Raw genomic sequence first — 18,974 nt, 5'->3', positions numbered from 1 at the left:
AAAACTACCCAGAAAAGATATCATTTATTATTGGCCGAGAAACTTTATACAAATATTTATAAAATTATAAATAAAGAGCTTCTAGAGAAAACCTTCACTTCATAATCATAAAACCTTGAATATTGTTAAATCGTGGTGGAGCCAATGGACCCCTCCAATTGACTACTCGATTCTCCAAATCTACTTCAACTAATTAATTAAAAATCATGATTACTAGGAACATTCTTATCCAAAGCTCATGATTGAATACAAACATTTTAAACTTACACCCTCCCAACCCTACTCAAAACTTATGATTCAGCTGGACAGCTAACTACACTCTAGAATACGTTATTCATTATTATAGTCAAAGATTTTCTAAAAGCCACTAGATAGTTCCTTGAGTTTATTATATTTAAGTATTTTAATACTCCCTCATAAATTATAATTATAATTAATGCTTCCACCGGTCTTGATGTTATTGAGGGCACATTTTGTCGTTATCAAAGATGGTATTTGCATTTGAATGCTAAGTCAAGCGTGGAATTACATTTAAAATATTACGGAAAGATCCAACTAAATTAATTATTAAAAAAAACAAAATGATAGAAAAAATGTAGAGACTACTGTTGGCAAGATTGCAAAAAAAAAACAAAAATCAAAAATATTATATAATTTTGTCAAAATTATTCCAACAATATTAGAATAATTTTAATTAAGTTAAGAAATTTTAATTAATATTAAATTAATTTTGACTAACTATTAGAATAGTTTTGATTAAATTAAAATTACTTTGAGTAGAGTTGTTCCATGTTGTTATTTGAGCTAAAATTATTATAACTGTAGTTAAATAAAAAAATATTTTTTATATGGACGTCCTTCTATTTTTTTTTTGCATAATTAATATATTTAGTGAAATGATTTGAAGAGTAAAAGTCAAACACGTACGTTGACTTAAATAATCCAATAACAACTAACTGTTTATTTCTCAACTAATCGGATCGTGATAGTCATAAATTAAAGAAAGAGGTTCCATGGCTCACATTTAATTAGCTGTCCAATTTATGAATGGATTAAAATAATAAATAAGAATTAAATAAATGAGATGTTCAACCTTGTTTTCTTGATGGTGCATGAATTGACACCCCCCCAAAAAATCATATTCTCCATTTGGAAAAAGTTTTGAAATTTTGGAAAAACAAACTATTTTTTATATTAAATAATCTTTGATTTTAATATAAAATGGATAACTATCCGTGATTTACCTCCTTCGTGTTAAACTAGAGACGGATTGACGGAGGCGCTAGGAGCAAACGAATCACCTTTGTCACATTAGTCAAATGGATAACACTCATGTAATGTTGCTTGTGACGAAGATCTTTTAAGGCCATTGCGCCTCATAGAAATGGTCGAGCATGCATAACAATTTATGTCATTAAATTTTTTTTTAATTGACACTAAATATTAAATTTATGTCAATTAATCCTAAAATGGTCGGTTCAACCCTATAAAAAATTTTCATCAACTATCAGGATAAATTAAAAATCACTCCTAACAGATGACCCATCAATTTAACGTTCTTAAGTTAACCATTCATCGACCCATCTTTATGTTATAGGATTATTGCTACTAATTAACTTAATTTTGTCTTGCAACGAGTCAGCTCTTTGAAAAGAATTTAAGGTAAAGATGAGCATAATACCCTAATGTTTCTGTAATACAAAGTTTAAGGTAAAGATGAGGTTAAACATTTTGAATTTTGAGTCTCCATGAAGTTTAATCCTTGGAACCTTATAGAAAGGAGTGGAAGAAGAGAACTCAAGATTTCGATAACATGTCGCCAGAACATGCAATTTCTGAGAATTGCCATCTTACTACAGAAAAATCCTTCCAGTGTACCATCATCTCACTGAAGAAAAATCGTACACGGCAACTAAGATTTGACTTTGATTAACTGCTATTGCCCCTTAGTTTGCATTCACATCCATGAAACATAGTCATGTTCAAATCAATACCAACATCCAATCAAACCGAACCACTCAGTTACTTGAACAGTGTTGAACATTAATTTCTTATTTACATAAAAAATTAATTTATAATGGTGTACTTGAAATAACTATCCAAGTTTCTATCCAATCAATTGGTTATAAAAATTAATTTTAAACCATTCATAATAAAATTATGGGCCGCCAAGGAGTTATCTAGATTCAATAATCAAATTCCTCAACCATAGAATTGATGCTATTTCAAAACCCAATGGCCTGGACTCATCCATGTTCGTGGATTGCGATCATTGTGGAACTGTTCGATCACAAGAGAATTAACTAAAAAAAAAATAGAAGGATTAATTAGAATTAAATCTTAGAAAGGTGTGTTTTAACCTTAATAAAGAATATTTTTAAAAAGATTTGCTAAACCTTGAGTATTTTATAATTACCTAAAAATTAATAATGAACAACAAAGTGACTGTCCCGTTGACCATGTAACAAAAGATAAGGACTAAAAAACAAGCTCTCTTCTCAACTAACTCGCTAAAAAGGAACCAACATAAATTACAATATACAACATGCAATGCAACAATATGGGTTGCATTGAAGAACAAGAAAATGGATAAAAAAATGTATGGACCGAAAGAGGCAGAGGACTTTGGGGCATCTGAACTAACCAGCAACATACGCCTGAAGGACAAAGTGGAAATCAGGATGAACAACAAATTTTTGGCATTAGAATACAGCTATGATTCATCTACAACTTCAGAGTGTTATATCTCTATTGAAACTGGAGAATCTTGTATTGGTGAGTGAACTAGGTACTATTGTATATTGTTCCTTGCCCCCAAATGTACATTCTGATTGCTAGGCGTATTTCTTTGCATGCTTGTTTCTCTCTCCGGCAACATACTGGGTCAAGAGTTGGAGGCCACTGCCCATGAATCTTTCAGTCAGCACAGGCCGAAAGGAAGGGTTATCCTCAGGGGTGGGTCATCAAGAATTATTTCTGGTTATCATGTAAGTGCTGTACCATGAATGGAAGATTTTGTTTCAGGAGCCTGTAATGTTGTGGGAACAGATGACCTTGTATCATCTTGTGTTTCATCAAGAAGACCCAGCAACTTAAGGGTTTGCCTGCTCATAAAGTTATATAACAAAAATAAAATCAGAATGAAAATGTAGCATGTCCTTTGTAATATTTTTTTACTATCATTCTCCATCAATCTGGGTTTGTTTGTCATAATTATTTGGTCAGCTACACGTTTTGAAATCAGGGATGCATAGGGTTTGAACTTTGAATATTATTTTTTATAATTTGTTCCTCTAAAATTTTAATTAAATTAAATGTCTAATTCCTATATTGTAATTTCTAAAATAAATAAGTTTAAGTAAAATTCATTTGAATCTATCTTGGCACATTTCATCATAAGTCGAATCATGTTGAGTATTGACACAGAATATTTCTATTATGTTATATTCCATTTGCCTATGTAATTGTTATAATTTTTTTTAGAAGTAAATAAATTAAATTGAAAGAGAGTAAAGGAGTAAAAGTAATCTAAATTTATTTTGACAAAGCTTGATGCATGATAAAGCATGATGAGTATAGGCATAGTAAGGTGCCAAAACGATAATAATCTGGATGGACGAAAACCCCAATAAGGAACAATATTTTAAACCATAATCTTAATAACATTAGGCTCTTGCATCTTCACAATGATTTATTGTATAGATTGAAATCATATTAATATATTTCTCTCATGTTATTCTTTATTTGAGCTACACTTAATTGCTTCTAATCAATAGTATTTTAACTTTTATAATTTCTAGTAATCTTGTGCATCCATCTTAGGACTCTCATTGAAATATACATAAAATTACCTTGATAAAATAGGTCACTTTCATATCTTGAGCGTATTAAGGCTAAAAAAACACAAATCATTTACAATCTTACTTGAGATAAAAAATAATCCCAAAAAAAAAAACAAGCACTCAAGGTTAGTTTTAGATGCCACATTAACCTATGATGGAAAAAAAAATAGGCCCTGTGCACTGAATAAAACCTTTGTTTAACACAAAAAATCATGACGACAGCAATAGCATTGAAAGCATCATTGTGGCCCATGTTACGGCACTACTTTGTACTTATCTTCCCATTCTACCCTCCATTAAATGTTGTTAGTTGCTGATGCATTCCTCTTTGTGTCTGTATGTGGCTGTAAAATTCTTTCTTGTTCGCAATTCACAATAAGGCTGGGAGATGGGTAATTTATATATAGTCAAGGTTCAATTAAAGCCAAGGGTTTCAATCTTAGACCGGAAACATACTGTATCATGTTCTGCTAATGCGATTTCAATATTCTTTTTCTTTTTAAATTGGAAATATTAATTAAAAATATTTTCATTAATATTTTCTGTAAATGTTCACTATTGAGTTTATATTATAACTTTCATATTCAGGTGTTTATAGTTGAGTTCATATTTTAATATTACCTTGTGAGTTTGCAGCAACTATCAATGAGGGATAAATTCAAAATCTATAATTTTATTATTATTACACATAATGAAATAGTCTTAATCACTCATCACTTGAAATTTTATTGTACAAGCATGGAATTCGAGAACCTGCATTTCTAGAATGATTAGAAATAAAAAAAAAAGGAATTTTGATGATTATGAACATTGTTTATGTTGCATTTATCTGCATCTCTTAACTTCAAATTATTGTTGAAATTTAATGTAATTTTTGTTTCGAGAATATACAAAAGTGTCATCTAAATTTGTTTTAAAATGTAGATAAATATTCATATTGCATGGTAAAAGCATAAGTGGATGATGAATTTGACTTATTGAGATAATAATAATAATAATAATAATAATCATGTTTATCTATTTTTATTTATTTTTTAAAAAATAAGTTTTATGTTATGTCTATTATATGTCTCCATTTTCCCCATTGAGAGTTGGACTTCAACTTAAATTGACATCATCTAAATTGGAATGATACAAGGATAAGGATATACATATCCCCAAACATTATGCATGAGAGCTAAATAATAAGGCTAAGAGTATGCTAAGCCTCATCAGAATAAATCTTAGAAAAACTCTTGTATATCTTGATAATTAGAATATTTTGACTACCACCCTTATATCGCCATTGATACTAACTCTTAATAGTGTTATTGCCATGATCATCATCCTGAGTTGCATGTTTATCAGCTTACTCACATGTACAAGGCTCAAGCGTTAGAGTCAGGGGGGCAGAAGTTTCACAATCACCAAGTGCATCACCACCATCATCTCCATCAATAGTTACAATTCTATCGAGATCGCTATCACCATATCAAACTTCTTATTGAACAGAAAGTTCAAAAGGAAACGATATTTCATCACTCTCATCATAATCTTCCTCATTAATTGCATTTAGTTGATTTTTGGTCAATCCCCAAAGCTTAATCATAATCATCTTCCGCATCAACATCTCTTGCAACTTGCATTTTTTTCAATATGTTAGGCAAGGAATTGAGATGGTTGCAATGGATCTCTACTTCATCAGCTAATGAATTCTCAACCTCGAATGCACTCCAATAATCCATCATTAGATCATTCAAAGAAAGTTGACTAATTTCTTGCATAGCCACCTGAAGATATCTTCTGAGAATTCATATTTCCAAATGAACATCTTTTCTCATTTAATTGACCAATATAGGCATCCTTTAATTTCCATTTTTGCTTCATGAATTAAATGATAAACATTGTTCATTTATAGCTTCTTGTCCATGTCAAGTTTGTGTAGAAGAACATACATGGACTTTATAGTCATAAAATTATATATAGTACAGTACTAAAATCTAGCACATATTATAATAATATTTTGTACCTCAATAACTTTAGAGATGCTAAAGCACCGAGAGGCTTTCTAATCCTCAAAAAGCGATCATGATCTTCAATCAATTTTTTTCCTAAGACAACTTTAGCAAAAGAAAGTGATTTGCAAACCTAGTTGCTACTAATTGAAGAATCTACCAACCAAAAAATTCTCATTAATTGGTGAACTATGATCATGAAGGAATTTTGTTAATGATTATCCTCTTTTCATTACTGTATTCACTATATCGAGTTTACTCATATTTGATATCATCAAATCAATGCAGTGTCTTGCATATGGAGTGCAAAACAATGTTAGATGCTCTTGCTCCAATAGGTCTCCAACCCTCTTAAAGTTCACATCATTGCACTATATGTTCTATACTTATCTCTTGAACTACACTATCCATCAGGATATATATATGAGACGCATAAGTCCTATCAGGCACATTAGCATAATTCTACATACATCTTATTACTTATTGCATGACAGAAAATTCATATATGTTGCTCTCAAGTTGTTCATCTAGATACGCAAATCAGGGGTTAAATACTAAGACTATACATTTGAATGTTGGACACCATACTATATTATTTGTTGAAATGAAATAACTCTCAAAGTTATCTAAAAATTTCTAAAACTTCTAAAATTCTTTGAGTTTAAGGATAATTTTAAAAATTATTCATTATTTTTAAAATTATATATATATATATAGCATTTTGATATATAAATTCCTAACCTTTTAAAACTTATTTGAAACCTGTAAAATTATATTTTTGGAATTATATATTGTTGTAAAGAGTATCTTAAATTTACAATAATTCATGGATTAGAATATCTAAATTAATTTAGAAATTAAAATTATTAAAAAGATTTTAACATTTTTAAAAATTATTTTTAAATTATAAAAAAATTAGAATGGGAGTCTTGGCGCATAGGTAAAGTTGTTGTCATGTGACCAAAAGGTCACGGATTCGAATCCTAGAAACAACCTCTTGCAGAAAGCAGGGTAAGGCTGCGTACAATGGATCCTTCCCTGGGACCCCGCATGGCGGAAGCTTCGTGCACGGGGCTGCCCTTTTTTTTTAACTTAAAAAAAATTGAGATTGTTTTCTAAAATTTTTAAATTAATTTTAAGTTCGATAAATCATAGTTCAAATAAACTTGAATTAAATGAGAATGATTGTAAATTAGTTGTTTAATTTAACTTTAATTGATTTAGGTCTAATTCATTCTAACTCTAAGTTAGACTTATTCTTTCACTTTAACATATACAACTTTCTTTTGTGTCACTCATGGGCTCAACATGCAGTAAATAAATAAATCAACAAAATTACACACCACTGATATATTAATTAATTTATATCAATTTAATTAGTTAATTAATTATAACACTGATATATATATAAGAATTACAATTATATAAGAATTATTAACTGATATAATTATTATATTATTATAATTGATATATATATAACCTTTAGAGTAGTCAAAACATTGTTATAATTAAAACTGTTATAATATAAGTAAAGTTATTATAATTATAAGTAATGTATATATATACATATATAAATTTAACTAAAACTGATATTAAATAATAATGCTAAATTCCCCCTTTCTCTCTCATTCTCACAATTGCTCATTTTCTCCTCTCCTAAAGCAGTTGTGATTGGACTGATGACCACCTCCTCTGAGGCTCCATCCTTTGATCACATCTCCCACCCTCAATAAGTTGTTACCCAGAAGCCAAGGGATCAAACACCTGCTGCTACTTGTACCAAATTGTTGAGACTCTTAGAACATGGCAGCTGACAACGAGCCTTTTCTAGCCCCTTGGCCCCCACTTGCATCATTGACAGAAAGAATTGAGTGATTCAATCTGTAGTATTCTGTCAGCTACAAATACATGAGAAAACCAAAAGTCAACCACAGGAATCCCATGCAATATGATCAACACAGGTTTTCTGGTCAGATATTGGTATTGGTCCCGTATTGAAATGATAAGGCAGCATGGGTCTGCACTGAACATCATGGTATTTGTTTTATCTTTTGCCAAAATGTAAGCATATTAGAAACTCAAAGGGATCTTTGTGAAATTTATCAACCTAGAGATGCTAAATATGGATACTTTTAGCGAATGTTTAGATTGTAGACTTTTAATTTCCATTGCATCTATTGTGTGTCCATCTCTTCAATTCTAATAGACAAGTGATGAAATTTGTGTAAAATAAAAACTCTACCCAATTGGATTTCTAAGGAATCTCATCTTGGATGTTGGTTCCATATTTAATAACCTTTTTATCCATATTTAATAACCTTTTTTAATAGAATCCGTGCTAATTTTTAATAGTCGATGACATAGGGGTAATCAGGGAAGGCCATGTGACTGAAGAAGTCAATAATCTTGCCAAGATGGCAGTCAAAAGTCAACAGCAAGAGTACTCTGGTCCCAATCATTCCCGACTCCTAACTTCCGACTCATGACTTGGGTTTCGTACATCCCGGCTAGACCTAAACGGCCCTAGCTATCAAGAATTAAAGCGACGAATTGTTATTTATTGGAGTGGATAACGCAGTCGTTATCGCGAGGCAAATGGAAACACACAGCTATTCACTCCGAAATAAATGGGCGGTAATGATCATTTATTTCCGGAAACGTGGAAACGATCGCAAGAAACTAGGGACACAAGCAGAACATGGTGGATATTCATTGTGCAAAAAAGGCGGGTTCCGCCGCCTAGCGGCCCCCTAGGCCTGGCCCCACAGGGATCCTAGGAGGAGGTAAATCAGCGGTGAATGCTAGTGCGCGTCCGTGGACCTTCGACCCTACGACTCATTGTGCAAGGATGCCACGCCTTAACCGGTTGATCCAGCCCGCGGGGGCAACATGGTGGATATTCATGATCCTATAAAAGGAAGTCGACCCTTATAAGAAAAGGTACACGTACATAACCGCATCAACCCCTAATTCCTTTATGCATCTTCCATCTCTCCTCCGAGGACTTACTTAAGCGTCAGGGTGTGCGCCAGGGAACCCTGACCGTCATTCTAGCCTCATCTTCCCCTCGCAAAAGTTTAGCAAGACCAATGTGGTCAGGTGATCAACACAATTGTCAACCTCAGCATACAATCACCGACGAGTTGACCATCGATGTTCTCAACGAGGATAAGTCAATATTGTTTTTTTTTAATGAGAATTCATTTTAAAAATATTAGTTTGCATATAGAGTTTTTTTTAATGTAACCCTTATATTATAATGGACCAAAATTATTTGTGGAAAAATATTGTAGTTGTAAACCTATTATCCTGTTTCTAGTAAATCATGTCGAAATCTTCTAAGATGAGCATTGTTTAATGAATTTATTTCTTATTTATCTATTAATAAAGGATATTCGACTTTGTCAACCAAAAATTTGACAAGCTTAGTCATACAGAAAATATCAGAATAGATTTTTAGCATATCATTACTTGATATCCAAATGTAATTTGATTTATGCCCGATTATAATTTGATTTATGTCCAAGATTAATTTTGCCAAAAGCATCCTCAGAACATGAAAGGATCCCTAAGTGTGCGCTTATAAGAATAGTGCAGCTGGCATCTTAGTCAAGATAATTGATAAGCAGATGTGCAAAGAATTCCTTTCCCAACTATGTAGATGCTCTAAGTTAGAATTTGTAGATGCTCAGCTATTTAAAACTAAATTCGTTAAAAGTTTGACTATCAAAGTGTGCATACTGAGAATTTGGGATGAAAATCTATATCACAATGATAACGCAGTACAAATTTTCATGAGGAATCATCATAAGTGCGTAAGAAATGTAAGTACCTCGGTAATGAGGTCCTCAAGTTTGGTTGATTGGCATATGCAGAAAGTGGAGTTCGTAATTGAGGATGCCGATTTAAAGCACTCTCAAGGTGGGGTGATGGCAACTGTTAGAAGTAATTTGAAATAAGTAGAATACTAAAAGGAAATAAGGATATAATTTGAATGGGGAATTAATAGACCTGAAGTAGAACATTAAAAGAACGTGGTTGTGTCTGTGCAGCACATTTCAGAAATCCCACCCATAATTTTGGCATCTTCCATATCTGCATGAAAAAACAAATGGAAAAAAAAAAGAATGAAATGTTATAGGTAGGCTTTGGCTAACCAGTAGACAAATCATTAACCAAACAAACCATGAAAATTGTCTGTTATGAGTGACAGGGTAGAAACCACCGAGAGAGTAGTTAAAGCAAAATAATATCTATAAGAATTTGCTAGGATGTCTGTTACAAGGATGGAGGCATCCTAGTTTAGAGCCACATGGATATTGTGGACTAATAAACAAGTTGTACAAGCATGAATAAGTGAGCTATTATTAACTTAGGCTTAAGCTTGTGGTGAATTTACTGAACTAATGTTATAGTTCTCTTATCTATGTAGATCATAACAACTTGTTATATAATTTTAATATAGCAATTGTATCATGCAAGTTATTGTACATGCAGAATTTGATTCCATGGCGATACCAAAGATTGTCATCCTTGGATTTGATGACTTCAATGAGTACATTGTTAATGCTAAATAAAGTAATTATTTTTAAATTCAATTATAATAAAAAAGACGAGGTCTCAATTTAGAGATTTAAGGCTTGACCAACCTCATGGGGGCTACAATGCCTCAACCGCTTTTGAGTTCTCCAATAATATTTAGTGTTTGTGAAATCTAATTGCCATAAGGTAGAATATATTCCAAAACTCAATGTAATTCTTTTAATGCACAAATATATCTTAGAAGTAAAACAAGGGCAGAACAGTTTACGAAGATCCCGCCAATGTAAGGTCCCAAGAAAGGGTCTATTGTACGCAGTCTTATCCCACATTGCAAGAGGTTATTTTTGTTATTCGAACCTGTGATCACAAAGTCGCACGGCAGCAACTTTATTGTTGCGCCAAAACTCTCCTATATCTTAGAAGTATTTGGGTAAAACATATATTTAATGCATCTACAATTAAGTACTCGAGGAGTTAGTTTGTGAAGTAATATAACCATATATAGGTTTTAGGGAAAAAATCAAAAGGGCTTCCCTTATTTTCGTTATTGTAAAAAATGTCTTTTATATATATATATATATCAAAAGGGCACCCCATTCTATTTTCCATCCTAAAAGTACACTGATTTTAGTTGTTGTAGCCAAGGTTTAAAATTTTGGTCAATTTTGATACTTTTTAATTTTTTAAATATAAATATATATAAATTAAAAAACTATTTTTATTAATATTTGATTGTTATAAATGCTCACTATTGTTGAATTCATATTTCAATATTTTCTCTTAAAATGTTTGACATCTATTAAATTTTACAGCAGATAAAGATATAAATTCAAAATTTATATTTTTATTATTACCGCATATAATAAAATAGTCATAATCACTTGAATTTTTATTGAAGAGAGATTGAGTATGAGAACTTACATGTTATGAAGATGGGTCTTCAACTTCAAATTGTTATATGGATGATTATGGATATTTCTTATATTATATTTATGTAGATGTATCAAATTCCCACAACTTCAAATTATTCTTGTAATTTAATGTATTTCAAAAATATTTAAAATTGTCAATCTGGTTTACAAATGTAGATAATATCATGGCTTCAAATCTCGTTTTGTTCCACCCGATATGGGCGAAACATTTGGTTCTGCCCGCGGACCGGAACAGGTGTTAGCATGCCCCAAGGCCCTGAGGACATGTAGTCGGGCTTGGAGGCATCCAGACACATCCCACAGACCTGCCCAGACGCATCATGTGGGCTCGACGACGCGTCTGAAGGTGTCGCACAGGCCCTACGATGCGTCCGGAGGTGTCGTGCGGGCAAGAGTCGTCAGGCCTGCGCGACATAGAGGGAGGTCGCCTGCAATGTGTAGCACGGAACAAGGGAACAAGGGGTAGGGCTTAGGTTTAATTAAAACTTTAGGTTAATAATTTTAATCAACTATGATTGGGATAATTTAAATAGGTTTAATTAAAACTTAATAAAATTATCTCATTTTTATGAAAAAAAATATGTAAATAAAATTTTTTATTTTTTATTAATATATTTTATATTTAAAAATACCGAAACTATGTTGCCATGGTATTGTTCCATCCTAGGACTAAAACCTCTGCACAGATTGAGATTTTAAACCATGGATAATATAGAATTATGTATTATCTAGTAAAGAGAAGAGAGTAGGATGGCTTTGACTTATTAATAAAATCTCTAGTGTGTGTGTATGTGTGTATATATAGTAATTATTAGATAAATGTGTTTACGGTGTATAAAAAAGGTTGTCCGATACATGAACTCCCACCAATGTAGCACCAATATGGGGTCCCGAGAAAGGTTCTATTGTATGTAGCTTTACCCTACATTGCAAGAGGCTCTTTTCGCAACTAGAACCAGTGATCACTAGATCACACGACAACAACTTTATTGTTGCATAAATGCTCCCCTTCATGTGTTTGTTGTGTATTTTTTATTTAAAAATAATTTTTATATTGATTTTATATAAGGTTTCAACTATTGAACAATTTATGATTGTTAAACAAAAATAAATTAATATATTTTTTCTTTACGAAAATTAATATATCATTGACTCGAATTGAAATTGATAAATCATAGTATATTATCTTTTTAATCTCAAAAGGAGTGTTGTGAATCAGATGGAAGCATTGGTTCTTGCAACATCCTAGTTAGATCAACCCTATAATTCTCCAACACCAAAATTAAATAATTATCCACGACATGTAATATTTATAATGATTTCTCCGCATGTTCATCGGCATGTCTCAATTCACCATTAGAAGTTGGACTTGAACTGACACTATTGGAATCAAAACTGGTACAAGCACACGATACGGATAAACATATGTCCCACCATAAGATGCATCAGAGCATCAGAGCGATAATAAAGAGGTTGTGAGTATTATAAACTTCGATCAGAATCAATCTCAGCTAAACTCTCCCGCATATCTCGTTAATCATGGGCTTCCCTTCGTTTGTCACACTTATATCGAGGTTGATATTGACTCTTAATATTCTAGCTCTATGATCATTATCTTGAGATGCATGTGTGTAACCTTGCTCACATGTCGTGAGCATTATCTTGAGATGCATGTGTAACCTTGCTCACATGTCCAACATTGAGTGGATTTTGAACTTCTCATAGAACTACAATGTCAGAAGGTGATGATGTTTCATCACTATCATTATGTTCTTGCTTATCAATTGCATCAAGTGAATTTTGACTCCTCCCTTAAAAATAGGAATTTTGTCTTTTTCTTTCTCTTTAGTAAATATTGCAGGAGGTATTCCTTTGTACTTTGGTTAGGTTTGGATTGGAATGTTTGAAAGTCGAGATCTAAAAATCCATCCATTTCGAGCAGCATGGGTCGACAGTCGACACCTCAAATGTTGGTTGTAGCAGCTTTGGCCAATAGCTACAAATGGAGCAACTTTGACCAAACGACTACAACATAGAGCAGTTTTGCTAAAATTGCTCCATGTTATAGCAACTTTAATCAAAACTCCAACATAAAGCACTCTAATATGGAGCAGCTTTGCCCTAAATTGCTCTAATTTATAATAGTTTTGGCCAACTACTCCATAGTCAACTACTCCGTGTTGTAGTAATTTATGTTATAGTAGTTTTTTATCCAAATTACTCCACATTGTAGCATGTTTAGCCAAAAAATACTACAACACTCTCTTTGACGAGTTTTAACCAAGTTGGACCAATTTTGACCAAGTTGGAATAGTTGTAATGACTAATGTTAAAACAATTTTAACCAAAATTACTTGCAATAATTTTGACCATGTTATAGCAAATTTAGCCAAAACTATTCCATCGGTGCTAGAATAAGGATATTTTTGAGATGGAGAATAAGGGTATTTTCATGATGGGAAATAGGATGGGTCACCCTTTTGATCTTGTTTTTAAAATAGGGTGTTGTTTTGAAGATAATGAAAATAAACAGTGCCCTTTCGATTTTTGTCCTGAGTTTTATACAAATTAATTTAAGTCTATAAACAAATCCTAAATTTTAACTTTATTTGCAATTAATTGGCATATTTACAGTCAACTAGCAAGACAGGCCCCTCTAAATGGATTTAAGCTTAATTATTACCCAAGCTTAACTCTACTTGAGCTAAATAAATGATTAAGGTTTACAACCATTTTAAAATGAAGCCTTAATCAACGTCTGAGCTCAGTTGGTAATGAACACTGCTCTAGTTCAATTGTGCTTTTTAATAAGCAAGGCTTGAACGCAATGGAACTTGGCTAGATACTACTCTTTTATAGCCTAAACAGGAACCGCCTGCTTTACCTTAAATTTTCATAGTTATATTTTTTGTGTTAGTATATCTTCGCTAAACAATGTTTTGATCATGAGACATGGTAATTGCAATGAAAAAAACCAAATAAGTGAGCAATCATGTACTTCAGATATTACAAGCATTAAACACAAAGCAAAAATAAAAAATAAAAAATTATCTGACATGATAAGAAAAGAAAAGAATAGGTTGGTGTTTACCTTGAATTGGAAATACATTTATATGATCAAGTTCTTCCATTAAGTGTATAGGAAGGGAAGCAAGTTTTAAATTTAGATCAATTTGAGGACAAACAAGTCGACCTCGCCTAGTGGGATAAGGTTTGGTTGTTGTCTGTTTAGGACAAACAAGGGTGTGGGTGCTTGAGAAGATAAAAAGTTATCATAAAACAGGAAAACTAAATAGTTAAAACATCACATCTTAATAGGGAAACAGTGGTTTCAAAATTTGCAACTGTAAGAGATGGCAATTTGTGTCCAGTATGAGCATCATTGCTTGTAATGATTAAACTACATACAGAGACAAGATCAAACCAGTGGGATGGATTTTGTTCACTTATTGATACATCAATGCACAGAAATTAGAAGAAAAACTAGTAAATAAAACGGGCATAACAAATAAGTAATTCCTTCCCAGAAATTAGAACAATTAAAATTAATAATCTCTTTAATTCAACCTAAATAGATATTTCCAAAACAATGACTTCAGAAATGGCAAACTAACCTCATTGTATCAGTAAAAAAGATTAGGATCAGTGAAATTACAAGAGCACCTTACTCCATAGGTTGACTACTTGCAATATTTTACACCACAGTATATTTTTAGTATAAAATTGCTTCTTATCATTCATTATATCCTCATCGAAGGGGAAAATTTTCCAGATGGTGCACCCTCACCGTTGCACATAAATTTGGGGAAAATTTTCCAGACAATGCACCCTCACTGTTGAACATAAATTTTTAGGCTCGCTATTGCACATAAGTTGTTTGGGAGTTAGATATAGGCAAAAATATGCAGGGTTAAGGGATTATCTGTAATATCATCTATTCGACAAATAATATATAAAGGTAGAGAACGTTATCTAGAATTCCTAAGGAAATCAATTTTTCCCTCAAATTAGTATAAGAAATGCCTCCTCCCTTGCTTAACTACTCTTTGCACAATCATAAGCACTCTACTCCGCATCGCCAAATTGGCCACTCCAGCTTCATTCTCAATCGTATGCATCCATTCATGTACCTTCATGCTACTTCACGTACAAGGATATCTCAGCTAACAAGCTCCTCTCTCCATGTGTCTCAACTTAGTCAAAGTAATCTCCATCTACACGTCGTCATTTGAACATTTCATGTCGTCCACCCCATGACAACCCTTTGTGTGCCTTCACCTGCACCAACACACCCTTAGTTTTCTATTTTGCATGCCTCTGTGAGCCACTATAACGCCATGTTGCTCAACTGCTCCTGACCGTGATCAAACAGCCTGCTTGATTCGCAAGGACATACAACAATGTTGCCTCTCTCACTGACATAATTTATCCTGCATACTCTCTCCCCTAAGGATAGTTGGGCTAGATTTATGAAACCAATACTGAACCCAATTTGAGCTCTATTAGGACAAATTTAGGCCTAATTTCTAGTACATTGTTTTCCCTGCCTTTATGTGCATCATCACCATCAATTGTGCCCTTACATGTGCATCATTTTTGTGTATCTTTGTTTCTAGTTGACAATGCAATGGCATCTACGTGCATCATTCTATGGATCTTAGATATGATTAGTTGTGTGTGTGCATCATTCTGCAGAAATCTCAAGTTGGAGCAATCTTTTGCATAGGTTTCAAGAAGGATATGTCGTCTCTCCATGTGTCATTCCACGGACATCTCAGGCTAGATCAATCCTCTCGTCACCTGTCATTCCCTGGATATTTTCATTGAGTATATATGTAATAAATTGGTCTCTACAATATATTCGAACTAGCTTAAGAGGGAATCTTAGAAAGTTAGATATAAATTTGTAGAGTTCTTAAAAAGGTAGAGATACTTACATATTTCCTATTAATCAATAATATATAAAAGTAGAGAGGCTGCTTGGTTCCTAATAAGGTGGAACCTAATTTTTTCCTCAACATAAATTTGACTTTAAGACTTATAAGGACCAATTAAAGACTTAATTATATGTTAATGATTTTCTATCCTCATAAGTATTTATTTTATTAATTAACATTGACTGCATATTATCTTGGCATACATATGTATTATGGATACTTATTTTAAAAGTTTGCATACATATAAAACAATGGGAACGGAGCATATAAACGAAAAATATATCATACATCTTCAATGGTGAAACAAAAACAATTTAATACCTGCTGTGTCACTAGTTTTGAAAGTATACTCATAACAAAATCAACCTGCATGTGGAGCAAAACAGCAAGTCTTGAGATCATACATTTCACATTCACAATCAATTAACTGAGAAATTCACTTCCAGGGTATAGAGGAGAAGAGAAGAAAAGCACTGCAAAATGAAGAATCGAGGAGAGAGGATAAAGAAGAGGACATCTAGGACATAATAAACCCAATTTAGTGTAACATAATATAAAATTATACTGACAATTGCAGAATGATTATTACTCACAAGATTAACACACCACAAATACCACTAATTGCAGAATGATTATTACTCACAAGATTAACACACCACAAATACCACTAAGAATACATAAGCAAAAAAACAAAAGGTAATCCTGCATCTCGAGTACATATATAATATACATGTTCAATAGTGAATATGAAAGAACCACCATATTTGCAATTGTCCACAAGTATGGAAGAAAGAAGGTTAGGGATTCTCTAAATTGAAATTGGATTGTTTAAATTTGGTCAGTCAAGGAGATAGGAAAGACAAACAATTTTCTCTACAATATAAGGTGGACTAGTAGCTCGAGGATTAAATGTGATAAATGATGCATTAAGATATTCAAGATGCTTTTAAACAGCAATATAATCACCCATGTTTTAGCCTTTCATTTCGTTTTGAGAAGTGAAGTAGGAGGCAGTTTATAATGTTCAATTGTTCATCATAAGTTGAGATTATTAATTTGTGCAAAGTTTTCAAGTGATGCAGATAGGTGGCAATGGGTGTGGAAGTGATCATTCACAATATTAGAAATGCAGTGTTTTGACCATTAGGACCAATATTGTCACCATGGTTGGTACAATTTATATCCAAGTTTTAGAATCTCGTATCATGCAAGAGTTTCAATCTCTAACCAGAAAGGTACAATTTTGTTATCATATCTTGGTGTGTTGAAGTTTCAATATCTGACTCGACCAATACAGTTTTGGTACCATATCATGTGCTTGTACAATCTCAATACTGATTTAATTGAATCATTAACAATAACATGATTTACTTAAATTTTTTATTCTAAGTTGTTATAATTAATCAATTTGTTAATTAATATTTGTTTTTCACTTTACATTTGTGGATTAATTTGATCACCTCAGTCTTTAGAGTTAAAAATATCTGCAACCAATTAAATTTTAAGTTTTAACTTTAGTCATTTGTAATTTTTTATGCTTCTTTTCTTTGCAAATAGGCATTCAATTAAACAAGAAAATGAAAATTTCCTTGGTGCTCTATAAATTGAAGTATATTTTACTTTCCAATTCTACAAAATAAGAGCAATTTCAAATTAGAAGGCCCAAAAGGATTTCATTGTTTAGAATGTAATTTTATTTGAAATGAATATATTTCTATGGGTTTCTATGAGTTTATGTAATTTTTTTGGGAATTTATTCACGAGCATTGATAAAAAAAATGAGTATTAAATATCCTTTTGATTTTTCATGATAAAACCTAAATCTATTTCGCTTGATATAATCTAAATAAAACTTGAAGATGTAATGTAGTGAAAAATAATTCAAAATTCTGTTATTAGGTTTTAATTTAAATTTTGTTTTGGTTTTATTGGATGTAGTTAAATAATTTTTAGTTTTAATTTGATTTTGTTTATTCAAGCCTTTGAGTTATGGCCACGAATATATAACAATATTAATGAGTAAAACAACAAAAGATAAATTAATAATTACCAGAGGTGGAAAAGCATCAATTGCTTGAATAACAGTTCTCATGAAAAGAAGAGGTAGGGGCACTTGCTCAACCTGAGTCAGGAAAGTTGATTAGCGCAGACTATGGAATCAAACCTAAAATATGACACATTATATTCCTGCATACCAAATGGTTCAATGATTTTGCTATAACATGCTGAGTGAAAACTATACGCTGCTCAAAACATGCTGTGCAAGCATCCGTTATCTGAAGACAAAAAAGTATCCAATCAAAAAATAAATTTAATCTCAATAAAAGCAACATTCTAGAATAATATATGAAAAGAGAGATGGCTTCACTGGCCTTCTTAAGCGCAACACCATCTCTCTGAGGGTTAATATTATGAATTGCGATCAATACTTCGGCAGGGGTTAATGCAGGACCAGTATGTGCAGATCCCTAAGAGTTCCAACAGAGCTTCTAGTTAGTTGCCAAATGTTATATTTCTTCTCTGAATGTTCGAATCAACAAACCACTTTCAAGGAAAATAAAACTGTGTTATGTGTTTCTTTACAATGAAAAATGGTGAACTATAAGTGTTTCCATATCACTTGTTTGTTTGTGATTTACTAGTTAATGTAAACTAGCTTTGATTGATTAATATATTTTATTGGATATATATGTTGATAAGTTATAATGTTTATATAAATTTAACTAT

General features: G+C 32.1%; 1 protein-coding gene across 2 annotated transcripts in view; it reads right to left on the bottom strand.

Moving 5' to 3' along the window:
• Window positions 1-2,386: 2,386 nt before the first annotated feature.
• The window catches only part of LOC122045524 (symplekin-like), a 44,707-nt gene continuing 28,119 nt past the window's right edge, over window positions 2,387-18,974 (bottom strand). The window contains exons 21-28 of one of the 2 annotated variants that reach the window (XM_042605774.1): window positions 18,620-18,715; window positions 18,443-18,523; window positions 18,298-18,369; window positions 16,569-16,613; window positions 9,848-9,931; window positions 9,669-9,772; window positions 3,001-3,104; window positions 2,387-2,901 (exon numbers count right to left, since the gene is read on the bottom strand). In XM_042605774.1, coding sequence (XP_042461708.1) covers window positions 2,885-2,901; window positions 3,001-3,104; window positions 9,669-9,772; window positions 9,848-9,931; window positions 16,569-16,613; window positions 18,298-18,369; window positions 18,443-18,523; window positions 18,620-18,715 — 603 coding nt within the window. In that variant the 3' untranslated portion in view covers window positions 2,387-2,884. Of the gene's footprint in view, window positions 2,902-3,000; window positions 3,105-9,668; window positions 9,773-9,847; window positions 9,932-14,342; window positions 14,535-16,568; window positions 16,614-18,297; window positions 18,370-18,442; window positions 18,524-18,619; window positions 18,716-18,974 lie in introns of those variants that run through there. The other variant, XM_042605775.1, reaches the window with a different exon arrangement.

The sequence above is a fragment of the Zingiber officinale genome, chromosome 2B, assembly GCF_018446385.1.
Source record: "Zingiber officinale cultivar Zhangliang chromosome 2B, Zo_v1.1, whole genome shotgun sequence".
Classification (NCBI taxonomy): domain Eukaryota; kingdom Viridiplantae; phylum Streptophyta; class Magnoliopsida; order Zingiberales; family Zingiberaceae; genus Zingiber; species Zingiber officinale.
Note: the sequence above shows the minus strand (reverse complement) of the source record. Positions and strands in the feature narration are given on the sequence as shown.